The 21,519-nt window shown below is 36.8% G+C and overlaps 1 protein-coding gene across 1 annotated transcript; it reads right to left on the reverse strand.

Annotated features, from left to right (window-relative positions):
* Positions 1-8,423: 8,423 nt before the first annotated feature.
* On the reverse strand, positions 8,424-11,958 carry LOC114754804 (uncharacterized). Its single transcript, XM_028943638.1, has 3 exons — positions 11,915-11,958; positions 10,790-11,164; positions 8,424-10,671 (listed from the first exon to the last, which is right to left on the reverse strand). The coding sequence occupies exons 2-3, from the start codon at positions 11,149-11,151 to the stop codon at positions 8,754-8,756; spliced, it is 2,280 nt and encodes a 759-aa protein (XP_028799471.1). The 5' UTR covers positions 11,152-11,164; positions 11,915-11,958; the 3' UTR covers positions 8,424-8,753.
* Between the last annotated feature and the right edge of the window lie 9,561 nt (positions 11,959-21,519).

A 21,519-nucleotide genomic window follows, 5' to 3' on the forward strand; every position in this document is an offset into this window, starting at 1 on the left:
GTTCTACACACATGCGTGCAAACTTGCCTCTAGCTCTCTTGGCTATATGTACATCGAGCCTAACGGCCTTTCCAATTGCATTTCCCAAGTTCAGTAGGAGTTTTTATCAGACAACATAGCAGGTAAATCAGGAAACCTAACCCACGCTACCATTCTTTCAATCTTTTTAACTCTAGGGTCAAAATTCAACCTCCAACATGCAACATTCAGGTAGGCATCCGAAATTACCCATGGCCCTCCAATCAGCGCTTCCATATAGCCCTCTGTATTCTGGAAAGTAACTAAGAAGAAGTCATTTTCTAAATCAAAAACTTCAATAACTCCTTTTTCTTTCCCAAATCTGCTTTAGCTTTTTTACCATGAAGCTATAAGCCAGTCGCCTCCCCCTGAGCTTCATTATCAGAGTGTTCTTGAAGGGTCGCATAAGACACTCCTTCTCCCTTTCATCTAATTTAAAACTTGGGCATAAAAGATTTGACAGATCAACAGCAATTCCCTCGTCAGGATTCAATATCTTTTCAAAGTCAATACCAGAACCATAGCCAGTTCCGTCCTCTTCCTCTTCGTGCTTCACCCATTCCTACTAGCAAGTCTCTGAATTAACACTCTTCATCAACGATTCCCTATAGGATTTCAAGGATTCCTAATTCTTCTCCCTTTCCATCCAATCTTCAACTCTGGGCTTTACCATCACACCTCCAGTAAACTCCTTTCCCTTTATTCTCGCCTTTCTTTTCCTTCGATTCGGGTCCTCCATCTCTTCCTCCATCATCTCACACTTCTAAAATCTCTCCTCACTTGCTCCTTGTTGCAATGAGCGAACCAAGAAGCAAATTTTGTAGCTCTGTCACAATGAGCGAACCAATCGCGATGAAACCCTAGCAGAGCGGTTACACTGCTTTTTTGATTAATAATTTAATCTTTATAAACACATTATAAGAAGAAAACATCAACTAATAAAATTTAATTATGAGATTTTACTCTAAACTCAATTAATCTCCATCATTAGTCTTCAGTTAGACTCTAAAACTCTAATAAAGTAATATTCAATAATCACACGTACAAAAATCACATGACATATATTTAACTAATTATTATTTTAGTACTTAAAATTTTTTCAACAACAATTTCATATAAAAAATATTCAGGTCAAATTTCTTATATCCACTATGTTAAATTCTCTAATTAAATACAATCCAAAAAAATTCTCCAACTAAACATGGATTTGTGTCCCAATTTTTTTAGGGAAAATTACTGTAGAGTCCCACAGAAGACAATTTACTACCAGAAGGTCCCATGAAATCCCCAAATTCTTCATAAGTCCCCAGGGACCTTATAGCAAAAAATTTGAAACTTGCAATTACTTTCTTGCCCTTTTGATTAGAGAAAGTAACCGAAGCACAGTCAAAATCGTTTCGGTTTTCATCTTCTCGAAATCGGCCGCGCGCTCACACTCCGTCGCCCGCTCACACTCCGTCGCCCGCTCGTTGGTGCTTTATCCTTGTGTGCTCCGACAGGTTCAATCTCCGGCGAGGTCTGTTAGTTTCTGGTTGGTACATTGTCGGTCGCTGCTCCGCATTCGGTCACTCTCTGGTCCAACGCCTTCAATCCCCTGCGCTGTCCATCGGTCGGGTCTGCACGCCGTCAGTCTGTCGTCCGCAGTCCGTCGGTCTCTCGTCCGCCCGCCGTCGCCGTCTTCTCCGACGCATTGAACGGTTTCAATCTCCAGCACGGTCCGGCCGACTCTGGTCAGCACTCCATCCCTCTCTGGTTCGCACTCAGTTGCCGTCTGCTCCGACGCCGTGAACTCTCTGGTACAGTCCGGTGGTCTCTCTCAGTTAGAATATTTGACAGTTTCAAGCTTCTTGGTCATATTTTGAAAAATGTTTGGTTTGGAATGTTTGAACATTTGAATTGTTGATTGTTCGTAAAAGCTGCTCGATGACCTGAAGTGGTTTGGAATGTTCGGTTGTTTCGTGTGTTTATATATGGAACCAGTGATAACCGTGACTTGTATTTTCACTGTGATATTAGAAATGTGAAGTATGTGGATATTACAATGATCTGACATGCGAATCAAAGTTAGGGGCAAAAGTTGGGGCTGGTTGGTACTAAGTTATATTAGAGATCAGTTTGAAGAACACTGGTTAAAATTGTGAAAAATTTGATTTGGTAGAGCTTTTTAAATGCAGCAATCAGTTATTGTTAATATTGCTGAATTAAAAGGGAGAACTTTATGTAATTGATTTGTTCGGCAATAAAATAATAAAGGTTTTGTTTGGCTTTTTATGGTGGGGTCCATGGTGGAATGTTAATTTGGCCATAAGGTCAGAAAGGGAATTGCTTGTTGGATATAGCACCTATTGGCTCTATACTATAACCAATGAAGGGAAATTCATTCTGGTGGATTGATTTGTGATCCATATTATTTACTGCCGTTCATTGCTTTCTGTCATCCAAAGGGATATATTTTGATTTTGTTGATTAGTGAATAATTTGGTGGTGTTGAAGATACTTACTATTTTAAAATATATGTTGATGACAGTAATTTTTTTCCTTTTTGCAGTCGAACAAAATGACTAAAAAGAGTAAGAGTAAAGATGGACAAAGGGCTAGGAATTTCTCCGGATACATATTATTCACTGAAGAGTTTTATGAGCAGAACAAGAAGAAGTTTAAGTCTTTTGAAGAGGGCACTAACTCTGTGAAAAAGGCTTGGGGGAACTTAACAGAAGAGGAGAAAGAACAATATGGTGAAAGGGCTAAAGAAATGAGAGTCCCACCAAAAGGGAAGAATTATATTGTTCCCTTTCACACACGCTGTGCTCCGGGACAATTTATGGAAGTCTGCAAGCAATTAAAGAAAAGTAAAGATAAGATGGAAAGACTGAAAAGAATTGGTTTTGATAAATTGGTTGACATATGCTGCTCACAGATCTATAGAGATTTTTGTGGTGAATTGATCCGTGTGTTTGACCCTATAAGTAGGCAAATTTCAATTCGAGGGAAGACGCATTTAGTGGGGCCCGAAGATGTAAATGAATTGATGGGTCTACCATTTAAGGGGGAAGATATTAAAATAAATGTGGAGAATGAAGATGAAACGTTCAAGAAATTAAGGAGTGACTACGGGAAAGTGCCATACAAAACAATAGGAACATGGTTGATTGAAGGAAAAGAGGAAGAAAAGTTTGAATTCCTTTTTGTTATGTATGCACTAGGAGTCCTCTTGTGTCCTGGCTCTAGTGTATGGGTGAGTGATAAAGTGTTGAAAGTCATGGTGGTGACAAAGGATAGTTTAGGACACTATGATTGGAGCAGCTTAGTTTTGAAAGAATTCTGCAACTCAATTGCAGAGTTCAAGAAAGGAAAGAAGAAAGGAAAAGCTGATGGGACGAAAAATGTGGGAGGTTGCATGTACTTCCTAATGGTAAGTGTGGGTATGATTCATTTACTTTGATGTTAGTTTATTGTCAATGTGCTGTGTAGGTTGTGATTGGTTGCTCTGTATGTTGTTATTTACTACTCTGTTGTCAATGTGCTGTGTAGGTTGTTATTTACTACGCTGTCAACTGCTTATGTATAGGTTGTGATTTGCTGGTGTCAAGGTTGTTATAGTACTGTGTGCAGGTTGTTAATGGATTGTGTTGGTTTGTCACCTGGTTATGTATAGGTTGTAATTGCCTTCTGTTCGTGTTGTCATTCGGTTTATCGTGGGTTGTCAATGGCTGCTGTGCATGTTGTGAATGACACAAATGTAGGTTGTGACTGTATGGTGTGGAGGTTGTTATTTTCCTGTGTTCAGGTTGTCATTAGGATGTGTTGGTTTGTCACCTGGTTATGTATAGGTTGTAATTGCAGGCTGTTCGTGTTGTCATTCCGTTGAGTATGGGTTGTCACTGGATGCTGTACATGTTGTGAATGGCGCAAATGTATGTTGTGACAGGGTTATGTGTAGGTTGTGATTGGTCACTGTGTATGTTGTTATTTACTACTCTATGCCGTCAGTTGGAGAAATGTACGCTGTGAACTGGTTATGGATATGTTGTGACAGGCTGGTGTAGAGGTTGTTATTTTCCTGTGTTCAGGTTGTCATTGGGCTGTGTTGGTTTGTCACCTGGTTATGTATAGGTTGTAATTGCAGTCTGTTCGTGTTGTCATTCTGTTGAGTATGGGTTGTCACTGGATGCTGTACATGTTGTGAATGGCGCAAATGTATGTTGTGACAGGGTTATGTGTAGGTTGTGATTGGTCACTGTGTATGTTGTTATTTACTACTCTATGCCGTCAGTTGGGGAAATGTACGCTGTGAACTGGTTATGGATATGTTGTGACTGGCTGGTGTAGAGGTTGTTATTATCCTGTGTGCAGGTTGTCATTAGGATGTGTTGGTTTGTCACCTGGTTATGTATAGGTTGTAATTGCAGTCTGTTCGTGTTGTCATTCTGTTGAGTATGGGTTGTCACTGGATGCTGTACATGTTGTGAATAGCGCAAATGTATGTTGTGACAGGGTTATGTGTAGGTTGTGATTGGTCACTGTGTATGTTGTTATTTACTACTCTATGCCGTCAGTTGGGGAAATGTACGCTGTGAACTGGTTATGTATATGTTGTGAGTGGATGGTGTGGAGGTTGTTATTGACTTGTGTGCAGGTTGTCATTGGGATGTGTTGGTTTGTCACCTGGTTATGTATAGGTTGTAATTGCAGTCTGTTCGTGTTGTCATTCTGTTGAGTATGGGTTGTCACTGGATGCTGTACATGTTGTGAATGGCGCAAATGTATGTTGTGACAGGGTTATGTGTAGGTTGTGATTGGTCACTGTGTATGTTGTTATTTACTACTCTATGCCGTCAGTTGGGGAAATGTACGCTGTGAACTGGTTATGTATATGTTGTGAGTGGATGGTGTGGAGGTTGTTATTGACCTGTGTGCAGGTTGTCATTGGATGTGTTGGTTTGTCACCTGGTTATGTATAGGTTGTAATTGCAGTTGTTCGTGTTGTCATTCTGTTGAGTATGGGTTGTCACTGGATGCTGTACATGTTGTGAATGGCGCAAATGTATGTTGTGACAGGGTTATGTGTAGGTTGTGATTGGTCACTGTGTATGTTGTTATTTACTACTCTATGTCGTCAGTTGGGAAATGTACGCTGTGAACTGGTTATGTATATGTTGTGAGTGGATGGTGTGGAGGTTGTTATTGACCTGTGTGCAGGTTGTCATTGGGCTGTGTTGGTTTGTCACCTGGTTATGTATAGGTTGTAATTGCAGTCTGTTCGTGTTGTCATTATGTTGAGTATGGGTTGTCACTGGATGCTGTACATGTTGTGAATGACGCAAATGTATGTTGTGACAGGCTTATGTGTAGGTTGTGATTGGTCACTGTGTATGTTGTTATTGGGCAGTGTGTAGGTTGTGATTGGTCACTGTGTAAGTTGTTATTGCAGTGTGTAGGTTGTGATTGGTCACTGTGTATGTTGTTATTGGGCAGTGTGTAGGTTGTGATTTTCCGCTGTTTATGTTGTCAGTGGCCTGTTTGGATGATGTTGTTGTATATCTAAGTTATCATTAACTTCACATGCAGATTTATTGCCTACAACACTTTCCTCTCGGAAAAGAAAAGGCGGCAAAAAATGAAAATGCCATTACTTATTGGGATGAGGAAAAAGTGAAGGCAAGAGTGAAATCAGAAAAGAATAGCGACAGAGGCATACTGCATGGCGTTCCGAGTGTCGGTGGGGCTTCAACAAGTGCATCCAACACAGGAATAAAGCTAACCCACCCTGTAAGTAAATCATGTGAAGCTTATTTTGGTGCTGTGTAGAATTTGGAGTAATGATAACTTTCATTACTGTTGTTTTGCAGGAAATCAAGAGAACGTATGAAAGGTTGATGACCATGGTTGAAGGGTTGGTGTCGACAATTGGAGAAGAGTTGGTTTCCCTGCAGTTGAGGTTGACGGATGAGATTGACAAGGAAGATGTGGTGGAAGCAGTAAGTAGCGAAGATGACAAAGAGAAGGCAACTGAAGATGAAGAAACCGGTGAAGAAGGTAAAGGAAGCCCAAAAGATTCAATTCTGTCACAAGAGGAACAACAGAGTGAACCAGAAGGAGATGATAAAGAAGAGGGCAAAAGTGCTTCGCGTGAAGAAGAGAGTCAATCTCAACCTGAGGAGAAAGGAGAAGGGAGTCACTCTGGATCAGAGGATGATGGAGAAGAAAAACACAAGACAAGTCTAGTGATGCAGCAGCAGAAGAGGATAAGGGTGTAGGCGATGAAATGGAGGAAAAGGATGAAATGGACCAGCAAGCACAAGGGCAAATGGATGTAAGAAGATCAACACGGGTGAGAAGCCGTGCAATCAAATCTCCCTGGTTAGAGGAGGTGAAAAAAGGCCGTGGCAAGAGAAAAGCTGACGAGAAAGAGGAATTATTCCAGATGTGCACGAGAAGATGTGATCAAGATGAAGGTGCCAAGTAAGTGTTGGGACTGATTGTAATTGGGACAACTGATTGACAACAATTTTACACATACAACCCTTGTGCTCATTGTTCCTTTTGCTGCAGGTACATTGTAGAGATGTATGGGTACTTCTTGACACGTGCTGAGCTTTGCTGCCTACAAGACAGGAAATGGATGAACGACAGGGTAAGACAGTTGTTTATATAGATAGAGAACTGCGAATGTCATTATGATCATGACTAACTGTTTGTATGTGTGATATAGTTCATGTCTATGGTGGCGAGAACCTTGGTGGGAGATGAAAAAGAGAACCACAGTCGTGTCAGTAGGCACATTTTTACACCCGAGTTAATGCAAACAATGGCCGCTAATCCTCTTAGGTGGAGCATGGAAAAACATGAACATGAAATCTTACCGGAGCACATAGGATATAACATTGGAGACTGTGACTTCATATTTGGCCCCACCCTTTTCAATTACCATTGGTTCTGTTACGTGATGGATGTAAGAACCATGCGTTTCTATGCCCTTGACTCGTTGGTGGACAATTTGACGATGTTGAGATTACAAAGAGAGGAAGAAGAAGCAATGAAAACAGGGAAGAAACCACAAAGGAAGCAAGGGAAGAAGAGAGGACAGATAGATCCTAAGCAATTCATGGCGAGAGGGATTGTATGCACAACTTTACATTCATTCTATAACTTGTTAATGCGTTATGGTTGCTTGTCTGCTTAACTGTCCTGGTTGTTAATGCCTGCTGATTACTTGTCATTGGCTACAGCGAAGGTTGTTAATGCTTCCTGATAACTTGTCATTCACAACTGTCAAACTTGTTTCTTCTGTTTGTCCCTTTTTTGCAGAGAGATTGTTTCTGCCAAGTGCTTCGTGTGCTGAAGCCATCACTGTTTGCGGAGGAGGACAAGATTGACGAGGAAGTCACATGGGCAAAAGTTCATGTGCAATCTGACACGTGAGTTATTTTTCAGCACAACAAGTACTTGTGTCTCAACTTTTGGGAGCTAATGTTCATTCACTAAAGTACTTGTTTTTCCTTTGTAGGGACTCTTGTGGGGTGCATGTGTTGAGCTGGTTACAAACATGGGACGGCACTGAGTATGGTGATGACGGCTACACAATGCCTAAGTACTCCCCTGAAGAAATCCATGACTTGAAGGTTGGATGCTTGTGGTGGCTCGTGACTCATCCGAACAACCTGCATGGCGATGAAGTGCTGTCTTTGCTGCGAGGAAACCCCCAAAGCAAGAGGAAGAAATAAATGACAAGCATATATTGTATTTACATTTATTTATTTGACAGCATAGTGACATCTGAACGTCAAGTTTACATTTTATTCTTTTCTTTGAGCATGTATGAATCCTGGATGTTAAGATATGTTAATGTGTTTTGATATCCTTTACTGGTTATCAAGTTTTTGTAAAGGCATTCATGTGTTTTCATCATGGCCACAAAATGCAGACTGAATAAGACTGGATAAACAAATGGTACCCACGGTGACATCATAGGCATATATCAGTCCTCTCTGCCACATCTGTTTACAACCTCAACAGGGGTTGTTCACAACCTGAAAAGGGATTGTTGACAACCCGAACAGAATTGGTTAACAACTCAGTCGGGGTATAACACAGCTGTTAACTTAATTATATTATGAGCACATATAACGACCTTAATAGCAAAAATTGGGAGCATTTTAAAGTCATTAACAGCTTAAAAAGAACCAAATCATATTACAGCAGATTTTTATTCCAGCAATTCATTACAACCTCAACAGGGATTGTTGACAACCCGAACAGAATTGGTTAACAACCTTCGCATTGCCCCTGACAACTGACGCTGGGGATACCACAACCTCCACATGAGATCTAATTCTAACCAAATCATATCATATTATGACTTTAACACAGCTCGAATGTCTTAACAAATCACTGAACACTGGAAGTAGGAGAAATTGTCACTTTATATCAGTAACATAATTGAGACTGCTAATGACAACCTGCATGGCGTCTGATAACAAGTCCATTACAACCTATTCACCAGTACATCAAAAATACAGAAATGATGTTATATCAGATTACAACCAGGTGTCATTTACCACTTGATATATATATGTACAACATAACTACACCAAATTTACAACCTATTCAAAAAAGCATACGTGTTGCATGTGTGGATAATGACGGACAACTTGAGGTGTAGGTTATGACATTTACAAAAAAAATGCTGTCACAAGCATTCACAAAACGAAATATCAACAAGCCACCAGCAAAGCTCAACTTGGATTGGGGTTCTGGCAAGTCTTCACAGTGTGGCCTGGCTCATGGCATCTTCCACAGTGGTAAAGTTTTTTACTTTGAAATTGAGATTCAATCCTTCTTTTCTTTGGCCTCCCTGAGGGTCTTTTAGTGATTGGTGGCTGTAAAAATGTTCCCGTCATCATCTGCGTAACGGTGAGAGCTTCGGGACGAGGACAATCATGTGTCGCAATTGGCCTCATACTACTTGCATATATCTTCTCTTGGGCTGACAGCTTATAGCAATCATCTACAAATTCATAAACACTACCATGAAGTAGCTTTATCGCTGCACAGGCATGAGCACAAGGTACTCCGCTCATTTGCCATGCTAAACAAGTGCATTTCTGAGCTGTGAGATCAACAGTGACACAAATTATTCCAGTAGGAGATGTAGTATCAACTTGAACTCGGTTATCTCCATAATATACAGTATGCATATTCTCCGCTCTTGCTACTTTTTCTTGCAACTTGGACTCAATATTTGGCCCAACGCCATTTGTCCAATTTTCCATTGCCATTTTGCTTGCAACCATCTTCTTGGCTAATTTCTCCATATGCTCATGTATGAGAACTGACACATTGTGCTTCCTCTCCTTCAAAATCCAGGCATTAAACGACTCCGCAACATTAGTAGTGATGTTATCCCATCGCTTAAACGGGAATTTGCTTAAAGCCCACCGATCTACATCTCCTTGAGTGTCAACCCAATCAGCCAATTGTGGACAGAATGATCTAAGTTTCCCCATTGCAGCAACATATTCATCCTCAATCCTTGCATAGGCGATTCCATCCAGCATTTTCAATGCAACGTCCTTTGAAGTACCTGAAACTCGTCCCCTGCCTCGGTTAATTTTTAAATAATGTGCACTAAAATTTTCTTTCACATGCCTATAACAAAAAGCATGTCTCTCGCCACCAAATATTGTTCGCACAGCACCTATAATGGCATTATTCCGATCTGAAACTATCGTTGTCTCCACTGATCTTGTGATGTCTTTGATGTTCTGGAGAAACCAAGCCCAATCATCATATGTCTCCCCACTAACTATAGCATATGCTAATGGAAATAGTTCATTGTCTGCATCATATGCATTAGCTGAAATCAATGTCCCCCTGTAAGGACCACTTAGATGACAGCCGTCTATATAAAGTATATGTCGACACCCTTCTAAAAATCCATTAATTGAGCATCCATAAGCAATGAACACCCTCTGAAATCTGTTACTATCCAACCCTTCCCATCGAGCACTTGTGTTTGGATCAGTTTCAATGAGCCTTTCACAAATCCAGGGAATCGCCATGTATGAATCCTGTGCACGACCATGTATTTCCCTCAATGCTCTTTCTCTACCCCTGTATGCTTGACTATAATTCAGTCGCACCCCATATTCTCTATACAGATCTCTTCTAAGTTCATTAGCATTCTTGTCTATATTACACCTCAAAGAATCTATCATGATTGATGATGTTAAGTTTGACCCTCTAGAGTGAGATACAACCAAGCTGTCCTGTGCATAATGCACATGCTCACTTCTTAAGGTTCTAATTATTAACAACTCAGAATCTTGTCTTTGTCCCATTGAGTATGCACCCATATACCACGGGCATCCCTCCGCCATACACTTCACAATGATCTTTTGTTGATTGTTCTTCACAAACTTGTATGAAAACTTCACAGCAATACTGTACCTATACAGTGCTTGCCTAAGAGCCACTGCATTAGGAAAAATCTGTCCTTCTCCGATAACCAAACCCTTCCACTTTGTTGAATTCATTTCCGGAATTGGGGTTGGCATCATTTCTGAACCACATGGCAACAATAGTGGGTCTTCACTAACCACATTAGGTGGAGACATGGACAATGTATCTGAACCTCCGAACAAGTCTTCCATCCTACATAACAGAACAGGTCAAGGGGTCGTTAATGACAACCTTCGATCACTATAATAACAACTTATGCACAACAGTTGACAATAGCTAATATTACTTCGAAATTTAAATAACAACTTACACATGTTGCTCTTCTATTACAACATCCCTTGTTAGTTGTGAATTTTGATCTCCATTTTCTCCTATATATACATGACCACTGTCGCCATTGAAGTTAATCAAATGTTCTACTCCTTCATCATCTACAAGGTCCACAAATGTACACTCATCAAAGGTTACTGTGAATTTCATAACCATTCCATTACTTTCTTTTCCCACAATTGATGCCACCATTGTTCTAAATTCTCCATATGATGTCCCTTCCTTTATCATTCTTGTTCTCACACCACCTCCAACATACTGCGTTTCACCTTCTACACCATTAATAAATTGTCCTCCTATATGGAGGTAGCAAAACAATTGCTTTGCACTGGAAGTTGCCATCCTGGATATCAACCTGCCACAATCACTTGTTAATAACAAGTCATACAGTTATGTTAACAACCTTCGATGTACCCATTAACAACACATTTAACCATCGCATTTGAGGGGTTACAATAATAAATATCTGTCATTTTCCACTCATTTCCATCAGCAACACAGCATCATTGCCCGAAAAACAGAGCATCATTCACCGAAAAACAGAGCATTGCTTTCTAACCATAGCCACACATAGTAAAACCACACCTAACATGATTAAAACCACATATGACTAAAATGAGCCTCCCTTGATATTTCTAGAGAGCTGAATCACATGCTTAATACCAACGTATAAACACCCAATCAACTTTTCAGACCAGCATTAAAGCTGCGACTGGTTGTTAATAACAAGTCATACAGTTATGTTAACAACCTTCGATGTACCCATTAACAACACATTTAACCATCGCATTTGAGGGGTTACAATAATAAATATCTGTTATTTTCCACTCATCTTCATCAGCAACACAGCATCAGTGACCGAAAAACAGAGCCTCATTCACCGAAAAACAGAGCATTGCTTTCTAACCCTAGCCACACATAGTAAAACCACACCTAACATGATTAAAACCACATATGACTAAAATGAGACTCCCTTAATATTTCTAGTGAGTTGAATCACATCTTTAATACCCACATATCAACACAATCAACTTTTCAGACCAACATTAAACTTGACACTGGTTGTGTACAGAAGAAGAGAAATGTTGTTAATGATGAGACGTACCAAGAAGATGAAGAAATAATGTCGCTTGCCTGCGATGGAGTACCAGCGCATAACTCCCTTCTTTCTTTCAGAAGCTTCTCTTCCTTGTGCATGCATAACAAACAACCGCACTAAATGAAGCCAATCAGCGTCTCTCCCTCTTTTCTTTCCTTTATCAATGACTGAGGGCAAGTACGTAATATCACAACTCAAATTATTTACCCAGAGGTCCCTGGGGACTTATGAGGAATTTGGGGATTTCATGGGACCTTCTGGTAGTAAATTGTCTTTTGTGGGACTCTACAGTAATTTTCCCATTTTTTTAACGTGAGCTTATAATTAAATATTATTAAATGTTATCATTTTAAAATATAAAATATATATACATATATTTGTATCTTTATATTTATTTATTCGAAGCATCTTATTAAATGGTTTTTTATAATTACAAATTTTTTAATAACATATTGACTCTTTATATTTTTATAATGTTCATTTTCGTTCATTATTTTTGTTAAATTTATCAAATCATATATATTATAAAAATTTTGTCCTTTTCAATCATTTTACACTTAAACTCATGTCTTTTTCCATTACTCATTCAAACAAGTTAAAATTTTTCAAATTAACTTTTATAAAAATCAATCCAAACATAAATCATATTATATTAACTGATTTTTATCCTAACTTACATTTGCAAAAGTTAGATGAAATAAAAGTTACTTTGCCACCGCTGATCCAAATATATCCTTAAGATGTAACAATTAATAATTATTGTAATAAATATTAACAACATATTTTCTCAATCTTTTTAATTTTCAATGCATACTTGAACAAGAATATGAGGGAAGTTTAGTAATTGAATAAGTGGAATGAGATCAGTTAGGACTTCAAATTAATTTGATAATTTCAAAGAATTCTTTTATATTTATTTCTCTTGGGTGAGACTTTAATGCAATTTTCTCCTATTTTTATTTTGACATTATATTTGTTACAATAAATATTGAGGCATGCTGTAAAATTTAAGAGAAATTCTGTTTAATTTAGTAAAATTTAGATATTTGCATTAATTTTAAAACCATAATGCAACAGGGAATGTGGGAGGAAATATAGGAGGTGCGGTTAGGAAAAATTTTGTATTTTTAAATTTACATTTTAATTACAATTTTTTTTATCTTTTCAATAAATATTATTTTTTGTAGGTCCTTTTCTCAAATGTTCCCTTAAAAAATAGACTTTGGAATCTAGATAACATAATATAGTAGATTACATATGGGCCCAACAATAATAATTTAAATAATTGCTATGTTAATCCGTTATAACTTTCTCATATGATACAACAACTTAAATCTTCCTGAGTATTATATTCATTTTCACAACATTATGAAAGTTTTGAAATCTGAAAAAGAAAAAGTTGAGAGAATAGAAATGAATTTGTTGAGGAAAACAAAATTTCACAAAATATGAATAACTTTCCTCTATGTAAACATCCCAAGAAAACAAAAACAATTCCTCGCCTGATCACAATTACTCAAGTGGGTTGATGTTTTTGATCATCACATTCTTGTAAAACTCTCAAAACTAGCTTAAACCCACTTCTTTTAGGCGCCTGTTGGAGTTTCGAAATAGGTAATATTTTTTGAAAATGTTGTTTGCAACTTGAATCATATTGCGTCTCATTTTTAATATAAAAACTAGTTGATTAATTTGAGTAGATTAAAAAAATTTATTAAGTTAGTTATTTATAATAAATAGATGTTGTCTTTCCTAAAATATCATTGCTAATTATGTGTATTTGTTAGAATTACCATTTGATGAAATATTTAACATGTACAAATAGTATAAAAACTATTTAAAAAAATTAATAAATATGAGAGAGATTATATGAAACAAATCGGATCTGTGCCTATTTGGGTCAACGTTTGCTGGCCCAAACATGGCTTAAAATGAAGATAAGTCCGATTCAAAATGAAGGTATTGTTTGGGAGGGCTTACCTTGTATTGGGCTTATGGAAATTTAAGCTGCCCAACTGTGTGTTTAAAATAAGCCAGAGGAGGGAGCTTATTTTTCAACCCTGGAGAGCTTATTATCGTTCTGAGCGTGTTAGAAATTTTTATTCCCGCTTTCTCTCCCTTATGGCATTATTATTCCTATGACTTCACTTGTTTTCTTTTTATCCAAAGCAGTCACCCACAAGCCATGAGTCCTCTACCATTCCTACTTCTTCGTCGCCTCCTCCTAGGAGCTCCATTTCTGGTCGCTATGAGCTGCGTCACGTCACCGGCGTGAGGTCTCGTGTTGGGTGTGTGGCATTCATAGCGTGCTGGAGGCTACTCCTTCATCAAAAGTCTGAGTTGCAGTCGCCTTGTCCGAGTTGCAGTCACCTTGTCCAAGCTGGTGTCGCCGTCTACAACCGACTTCACACCATCTGTCGGTGTATGTGAGCTGTGCATAGATATTTGAGCTTCTCAGTGCAATACACTATCAGATCTACCTCTAGCAGCCTTTGGGTGGTTGGATCTATTACAAGTTGGTCAGTTTATTTTGCTGTCCTGCTTTTCAGTTTGATCCCCTGTGGTTGCCTGAATGTGCTATTGTCTATGCTTGCCGGTGGAAGGCTGAAAAATGAAACTAATTTCTAGGTCGATTGAAAATAGGCAGCTTGTTTTCCACAGGGAAGCTGAAAGTTATAACTGGAGGAATAAAATTCTTGTTAGTTTGCAATGTCCTGTGACTTATATGTGAACAATAATTAATGAGGATGAGGATTTATCTAACAAAAATCATATGGCAAAATTGTTGCATAGTAGCTTCTCTTTGAACAAGAAGTCATAGGCTTAATTTGATTTCTGGAACTTATTCCCTTGATGATGTATTAGAGGGGACTGAATAGAGAAAAATAGGGAGAAGAGGGAGAAGAGGGAGAAGAGGTGGATTGGTCCATGCTTGCCTCATTCACAAATTTAATATAGAGAGAAACAAGGAGAAGAGGTGGATGGGGATAAAATTAAGTGGATCAAATATACAATTTCATTGTCATTATTCTGTTATATGTGTATGATTTTATGACATTAGATGGTCCAATACATATACCTGTTCCTTGTCCCGACTCTTGGAGATAATGGAAAAGATTGGTTGCTAGTTAGTACTTAATCGAGAAGAGGTATTATATTATGATAAAATAGTTTAAAAAGAATTGCAATAAAGTGGTAAGTAAACAACATTTCGCGTGAGTAAATTGAAGAAGCAAGCTGACGAGCATGTAAAGAGAGAGAGGGGGGAAGGAGACAACAATTTGGCAGCTTAATAAAGAAAAGAATATTCAATCCCATTTTCTAAAGGATCTAAATGTTAAAAGAATGTTAATTATTGGTTTTGATGAGTTAATTATGCCTTTTGTTAAGTTGTTTATTTCCTTCTTGTGCAATGGCTTTTAATCTTGAGCTTAGTTCACTTTTTTTGTGAGATTCTTGTTACTAAACAAAATGTCAGGCTTATTTGGGAGAGAAAACAATTTGTTTGCTAAGCCTACAAGTGTGCTAAAACATTGTGATAATATATATTTATAATTTCAAAAAAATGTGAATAAGAAAACCAAAAAGACTTAAGTAATCAAAATGTTTTAATTGATATTTTATTACATGATAATAATATTTGGAATTTTGATAACAAAAACATGTACAATAATATTAGGAAACTAATATATATTTTTTGGTGATAAAATAATATATATTTTTGTTTGGCTGTAACATATGTGTTACATAATATAGCTTTTATTATTACATTTTTAGGGCTTTGCTTGATTCAATTAGTCTTATCTTAATCAAAGGGCATAGAGAAATGGATAATGATAAAAGAAAAGTGATATGGGATCCTTACACACCTAAAATACTAATCAATGTTTGTGCCAAGCAACTACTGCAAAAAGAACAACAAGGAACATCATTTACAAGGCCTAGTTGGGGGAAAATTGAAAAGAATTTTTAGGAAAAGAGTGGCAAAAATTATGATAGGAAGCAACTAAAGAATAGATTTGACATTTTGAGAAAAGATTGGAAGTTGTAGGAAAAACTGATGTCTGGAGAGACTAGAATTGGTTATGACGCAACCACAAATAGGGTGCTGGCCTCCGACGAGTGATGGCAATGAAAATTACTAGTAATTATTTGCACTAGTTGAGTTTTAATTTTGAATATCAGTTTAGATATCGCTTAATTATGCCTAATTATGTCTATGTAGGTAGACCCCAATTTCAAGAAATTTAGACATCAGGGGTTGATGTTTGCATCAGATCTAATGAAAACATTCAAAGGTGTTGTGGCTTTGGGAGACTATATGTACATACCATTAGTATCATAGCCTCAGCCAGCATTTGCTCCACAAGCTGACACAGAAGAGGAGAAGGATGTTTATAGAGTCAAGCTGGACCAACAGGAAGGGTCGGGGGACAATGAGGATGAAAATTTTAGTGTTGACCCAATAGCCAGTACAGGGGTCATAGATGACTTCGCTAGTTGCAACTTAAACAACCCTGTGAGTACTGGACCAAGTGGTTCAGGAAGCTATGGAAAGAGAAAGAGGGGTGAGACATCTAATGCAAAGAAGAAGAAAAAAGTTGCTTCCTCCACTAAAATTTCTGATAGCCTTAGTGTTATAGCAGCTACTTCTGAGCAGCGAGCAATAGCATTGGTTGTAGATCCCCAAGTAGTTAACAAAGTTTTAGCACATTTGGCTAGTCTTGATGAGCTTAATGATGGCAGTCAATTATATTATGCATATGCCAAGATGCTTATGCAGTTAAGGTAGGCTAGGCCAGCTTATTTAGGGTTTATGCATGATAAATACAAGTTGTTGAGATGGTTGATACCGGCAGCACAAGACCCAAACACATAGAAGGGACCTACAGTTTAGGATTTAGTTTAGGACTTAGTTGTTTCATTGTTGTTATTACACTTGTTAACTTGAACTGGCTGCTGTTTTAACTTGGATTGATGTGGCCTATTGTAGGAACTTTATTAATGACTATGTAATATATTTACACTAATTTCTTCTTGTCATCTATGTGTTTGGTTTTTCTGTTTGCAGTATGAAAATTATTTACTTCGTTCTTATAATGCTTACACTTTGTTGTCATCATAGTTACAGGTTAATTCTAGAAATGGCTAATTAGAATGATGATTCACCATGGAATAAAGATACTTTAGGGAATTGAAATAACGATTCATGGTGGAATGAAGATGACCATTCAACATGGTTATCCATGATTAATAATGAATTAACACAATATGAAGCAGTAGGTGCATTGGTTGGTCATTATTGTGAAAAATACATGTTTAAACAACCTTACAGAACTAGTGAGCAAACAGGAAATTTATGGGTACAAGACATTATGGAGGGGCATGATGATCGATGTCATGAAGTGTTTAGAGTGCATAAATATGTTTTCCTCCTCTTATGTATTAAGTTAGAGGAACATGGTTTACGAAAGTGTAAGTACATAAGAACTGAAGAAATGGTTGTGATGTTTTTAAACAGGTTGCTGAAATGACCTTCCTTTGACTCCTCAGAGTACTCATTCGTAAATGTTATGGTTCAAGCAGATCACGACACAAGCCCGTGGATTTAAAATTTCAACATAATTACTTGGGTTAATATTCACTATTTAAATTTCAGATTACAGGTCCAACTTTGAAAAATCATAACTAATTCTATAAGAATTGTATTGAGGTGCTCTAAAATTCTATGGAAGGCTCTTTAAGGAAAAAATATCCAATTGGACTTGTCCTTACCCAATTCGTACAATTTAATCAATAAAAATTACTGTTCATTTGGTAAAATCTGGAACTTCCAGATTCTATTCCTCAATTTTAGAAATTCATATCTCCTTGTACACACATCTAATTGAGGTGATATACTCCTCATTTTAAAGCTTAGGACGTGTAATATAAGCCTGCCAAATCTTGTGGCTTAACTTATTCATTTGATAGGTCGAACTGGAGCTACAAACTTACTACTCTAGAACCTACATTTTATCCCTTAACCACTTCCTACTTTAATTTTTTCTATTTCTTTGGCATGCATAACTTGGGTTTACTCTTTCCCATTCATGCTCATACACTTTCATTCAAGCCATAGATGTTATAGTTAATTACATGGCATCATTGACATCCATAACATAATTTACATAATAGAAGAATTACACATTGAATAATAATATCATTTATTAACATGAATAATTCTCCACTTTCTTCTTCTTGCTTCTCATACCATTATTGCCCATCGTTGATTGACCTAAATGGTTAGTTAGGGAGGGATGAGATTCGAGAGGATCTCAGTAGCAAACATTACCATATACATGCACAAGATGGATGCTCATGTATGATATGTAGTTTTCCATAAACTTAGGTTAACTAGTGACATGCCATCAAGCTTTATGCTTGGTATAAAAATGCATGGCCATGAAAACATATTAAAAATAGTATTTTCAATAACAATTATCACGTCACAACATCATATAATTAACAAATACAAACCAATACATAAGCATACCACATCAAGCACATAAAGGGTAAGCTCACCACCTTGTACTTTAAGCTTTCCTCTTGCTTTTCCTTTGACTCCCTTGACTTCCCAACTATAATAGCTTTCGATCAACATCATCAAACATCCTCTTGGATGTTCCAAGGTTCTAAATATAGTCACATTAATCATACAATCTTTTAGGACTAAGAGATTACATAAAGTTCAAAACTAACCTTCTTGAACTTAATCATTTTCTCTTAATTTTTGGATTAATGTTCTGGCTTTGTAAAAATTGTTCTCTTAGGCTAATCCTACACAATTTGCCCAAAGAATCTAAATATGAGCTTAGATTAATGACAATCCAACTTCTTCCCTTCCAAGCATCTTTGGTCGAAAAGTACCCTTTGTCATCAAAACATGAAATCTTTCAAACAACAACTCAAAACCATTTCAATCAACCTTGAATCAATGTGTTCTAACCAAGTTTAACATCAAAATCATCCTCCTCTAAACTTATATAAATTTGGCCAGCACCTCCCCTTAGGGGATTCCATATTTTTCAACCATTAAACTGAAGAATACAAAGCAAGGAATAAGAGGAAACAACTTACTAACCTTGGATCCAAGCTTAGATGATCAAAAGTTGTGTCTTCCTCTTGATTATACTTCGAGAATCAATTTTGCAAGAGTTTCCCTCTTAAAACTCATATTGGTTGAAAATGGAGGGGGGAGAGGCTCTATTTATAGCAAAAACTTTGGCTTGAATAGACTAAAATGCCCTTGGTGGCTAGTAGAAAGGGTAAGGGTAATCTTGAAACTTTAAGTGACCTTTTGCATCATCCTTCACATCATCCTTCTAGAACGTGCCAAATGTCACAAATTTGGTGGAGAATAAGGTAGATTAAATCCTAGCCATTGGATCAAAACTTTATCCTTAAGTTTCCTTCTAATTTACTTGGCCAATGTTTCTCCAGCTTTCTTGACAGCCTTCCAGAGCTGAGAAAATTTTTTTATCTACTCCATAAATTTCATTTTATTCTAGAGAATATCTATAAATATTCTCAGGCCATAACACTTCTTTTAAGCCTTGTATAAAAATTATTTACTAAAATACCCTTTTATCAGCACAATTAGCTTTTTATTTTATTAAAGCCATTCCACTAGCCTGTTGGTTACGAGACTAATTTTATAAATTAATAAAATCTTTCAACCATTTAACCTCATTTTTGTATATATTTTTGAAGTCTCTTTCTATTTTAAATAATTACCCCAAACAGTGTACTTTTTACTAGCCATAACCTTATAAATTCCATCTAAGCTGTCTCAGGGGTAATTTTGTCATTTCTCTTCATAAAAGATTCTTAGAATTTTATTTCCTATTTTTCATTTTTACCCCTAATGACCATAACTTTCTGAATTTATAGTTTTACCCCTACTTGGGCTTAACCTCATAAAACCATCTCTTTGAAGCTTCTAACTTAACCTTTAGCTTGTATCTAGTCTCTTTTCTCTTCCTAGCCCCTGAGAATTTACCAGAGCCTCTAGTTTTGATTACACTTCAACTCCTGAAAATTTTTACTTTGCAGTTGAGTCCTTGAAACTGCTTTGACTCCCTTTCTCATCTTTGGGACCCTTGCTAAAAGGAGTTTAGTAACTTATCCAATTCAGGCTATTTTTGGTACTTCTAGGTCTAAAAGTCAGGATGTTACAGTTGCACATGGACAATGCAATATGATGATCTAGGAATGATTTCAATGTTCAGGGGAAACTATAAGTAAGCACTTTCACAATGTACTGCAAGCTTGCCTTAACCTATCGATTGAACTTATTCGACCCATAGATCCTACATTTCGTGAAACTCATAGAAAACTTAAGAATGATCCATGTTATTATCCATTTTTTAAGGACGTAGTCGGAGCAATTGATGGCACTCATATACCGTTTGTTGTCCCCGCTGCAAAACGAGACAAATTTATTGGCAGAAAGGGAAATCCATCACAAAATGTCAGGGATGTATGTGATTGGGATATGTGTTTCACTTTTGTCTTGGTAGGATGGGAGGGATCTGCATATGATGCTTGTATATTTGACAATGCTATTATAAATTCACCTCTAAATTTCCCTTATCCGCCTCTAGGTGTATGTTTATATGTTCCAACCACGCACGTTTTTAATTACTTCATATTTTTTTTATTCATTTCACAATGTCTCAAATTGTTTCATGAATCATTAGGGAAATATTACTTGGTTGATGCAAGATGTCCAACACCAAATGGATATCTAGGTCCATACAGATTTGAGTGTTATCGCCTTCCGGACTTCCGACGACAAGTAGGATTCTGAAATAGTAATGAAGTTTTCAATTATTATCATTCTAGTTTAAGGTGCATAATAGAAAGAACATTCGGTGTTTGGAAGAATATATTTCAAATCTTACGAAATATGCGTAGTTATAACTTCCAAACACAAGTGTACATGTTTTATGCAACAATGGCCATTCATAACCTTACAAAGAGACATTTAAGCTCTGACTTCTTTTTTGATGAAGCTAAAAATGGTAATATAGTTGGCGAACATGATCAGGCTGAAGCTAGTCAACCATCATCTTCAAATGTTACAACACAATCTTCATCGCATATGAATCATGTCCGTGATGCAATCAACAACCAAATTATCCATAGCTTATCCGTTAATTAATTATGTAATTTATTTCATTTCACTTAGTCGCAATACTGCAAATCAAAGTTCAAAACATTTTTATCCATTCAAATTATGTTTCGCTGTATATTTACAATTTTTTTTTTCATTTTTCTGATGTTTTCAAATTTAATTTACTCAACCATTTCACTTCTTCATATTAAATTAATTTAAATTCATTGTATTATGTCAATTCTTTTTTTTTTAATCAAGTTTCACTTTATATTTAAAATATTTCTTAAGATTTCTCTAAAGTTTTTAATTTTAATTCACTCATTAAATTTCACTTATTCTTTATATTATCTCAATTCATTTTTTTCATGTTTCACTTTATATTTAAAATATCTTTTATGATTTCTCTAAAGTTTTAAAATTTAATTCATTCATTAAATTTGACTTCTTCATA

This window comes from Neltuma alba, unplaced genomic scaffold (genome assembly GCF_004799145.2).
Source record: "Neltuma alba isolate B1F8T4 unplaced genomic scaffold, ASM479914v2 tig00010190_pilon, whole genome shotgun sequence".
In the NCBI taxonomy this organism is placed as follows: Eukaryota; Viridiplantae; Streptophyta; class Magnoliopsida; order Fabales; family Fabaceae; genus Neltuma; species Neltuma alba.

What these genes read in the sequence shown, in the direction of transcription:
- LOC114754804 (XM_028943638.1), bottom strand. Translation starts at nt 11,151, where the DNA reads ATGGCAACTTCCAGTGCAAAGCAATTGTTTTGCTACCTCCATATAGGA. An exon ending in GTAATAGAAGAGCAACATGT is followed by an intron (nt 10,672 to 10,789) that starts GTAAGTTGTTAT and finishes TCTGTTATGTAG; the next exon opens with GATGGAAGACTTGTTCGGAG.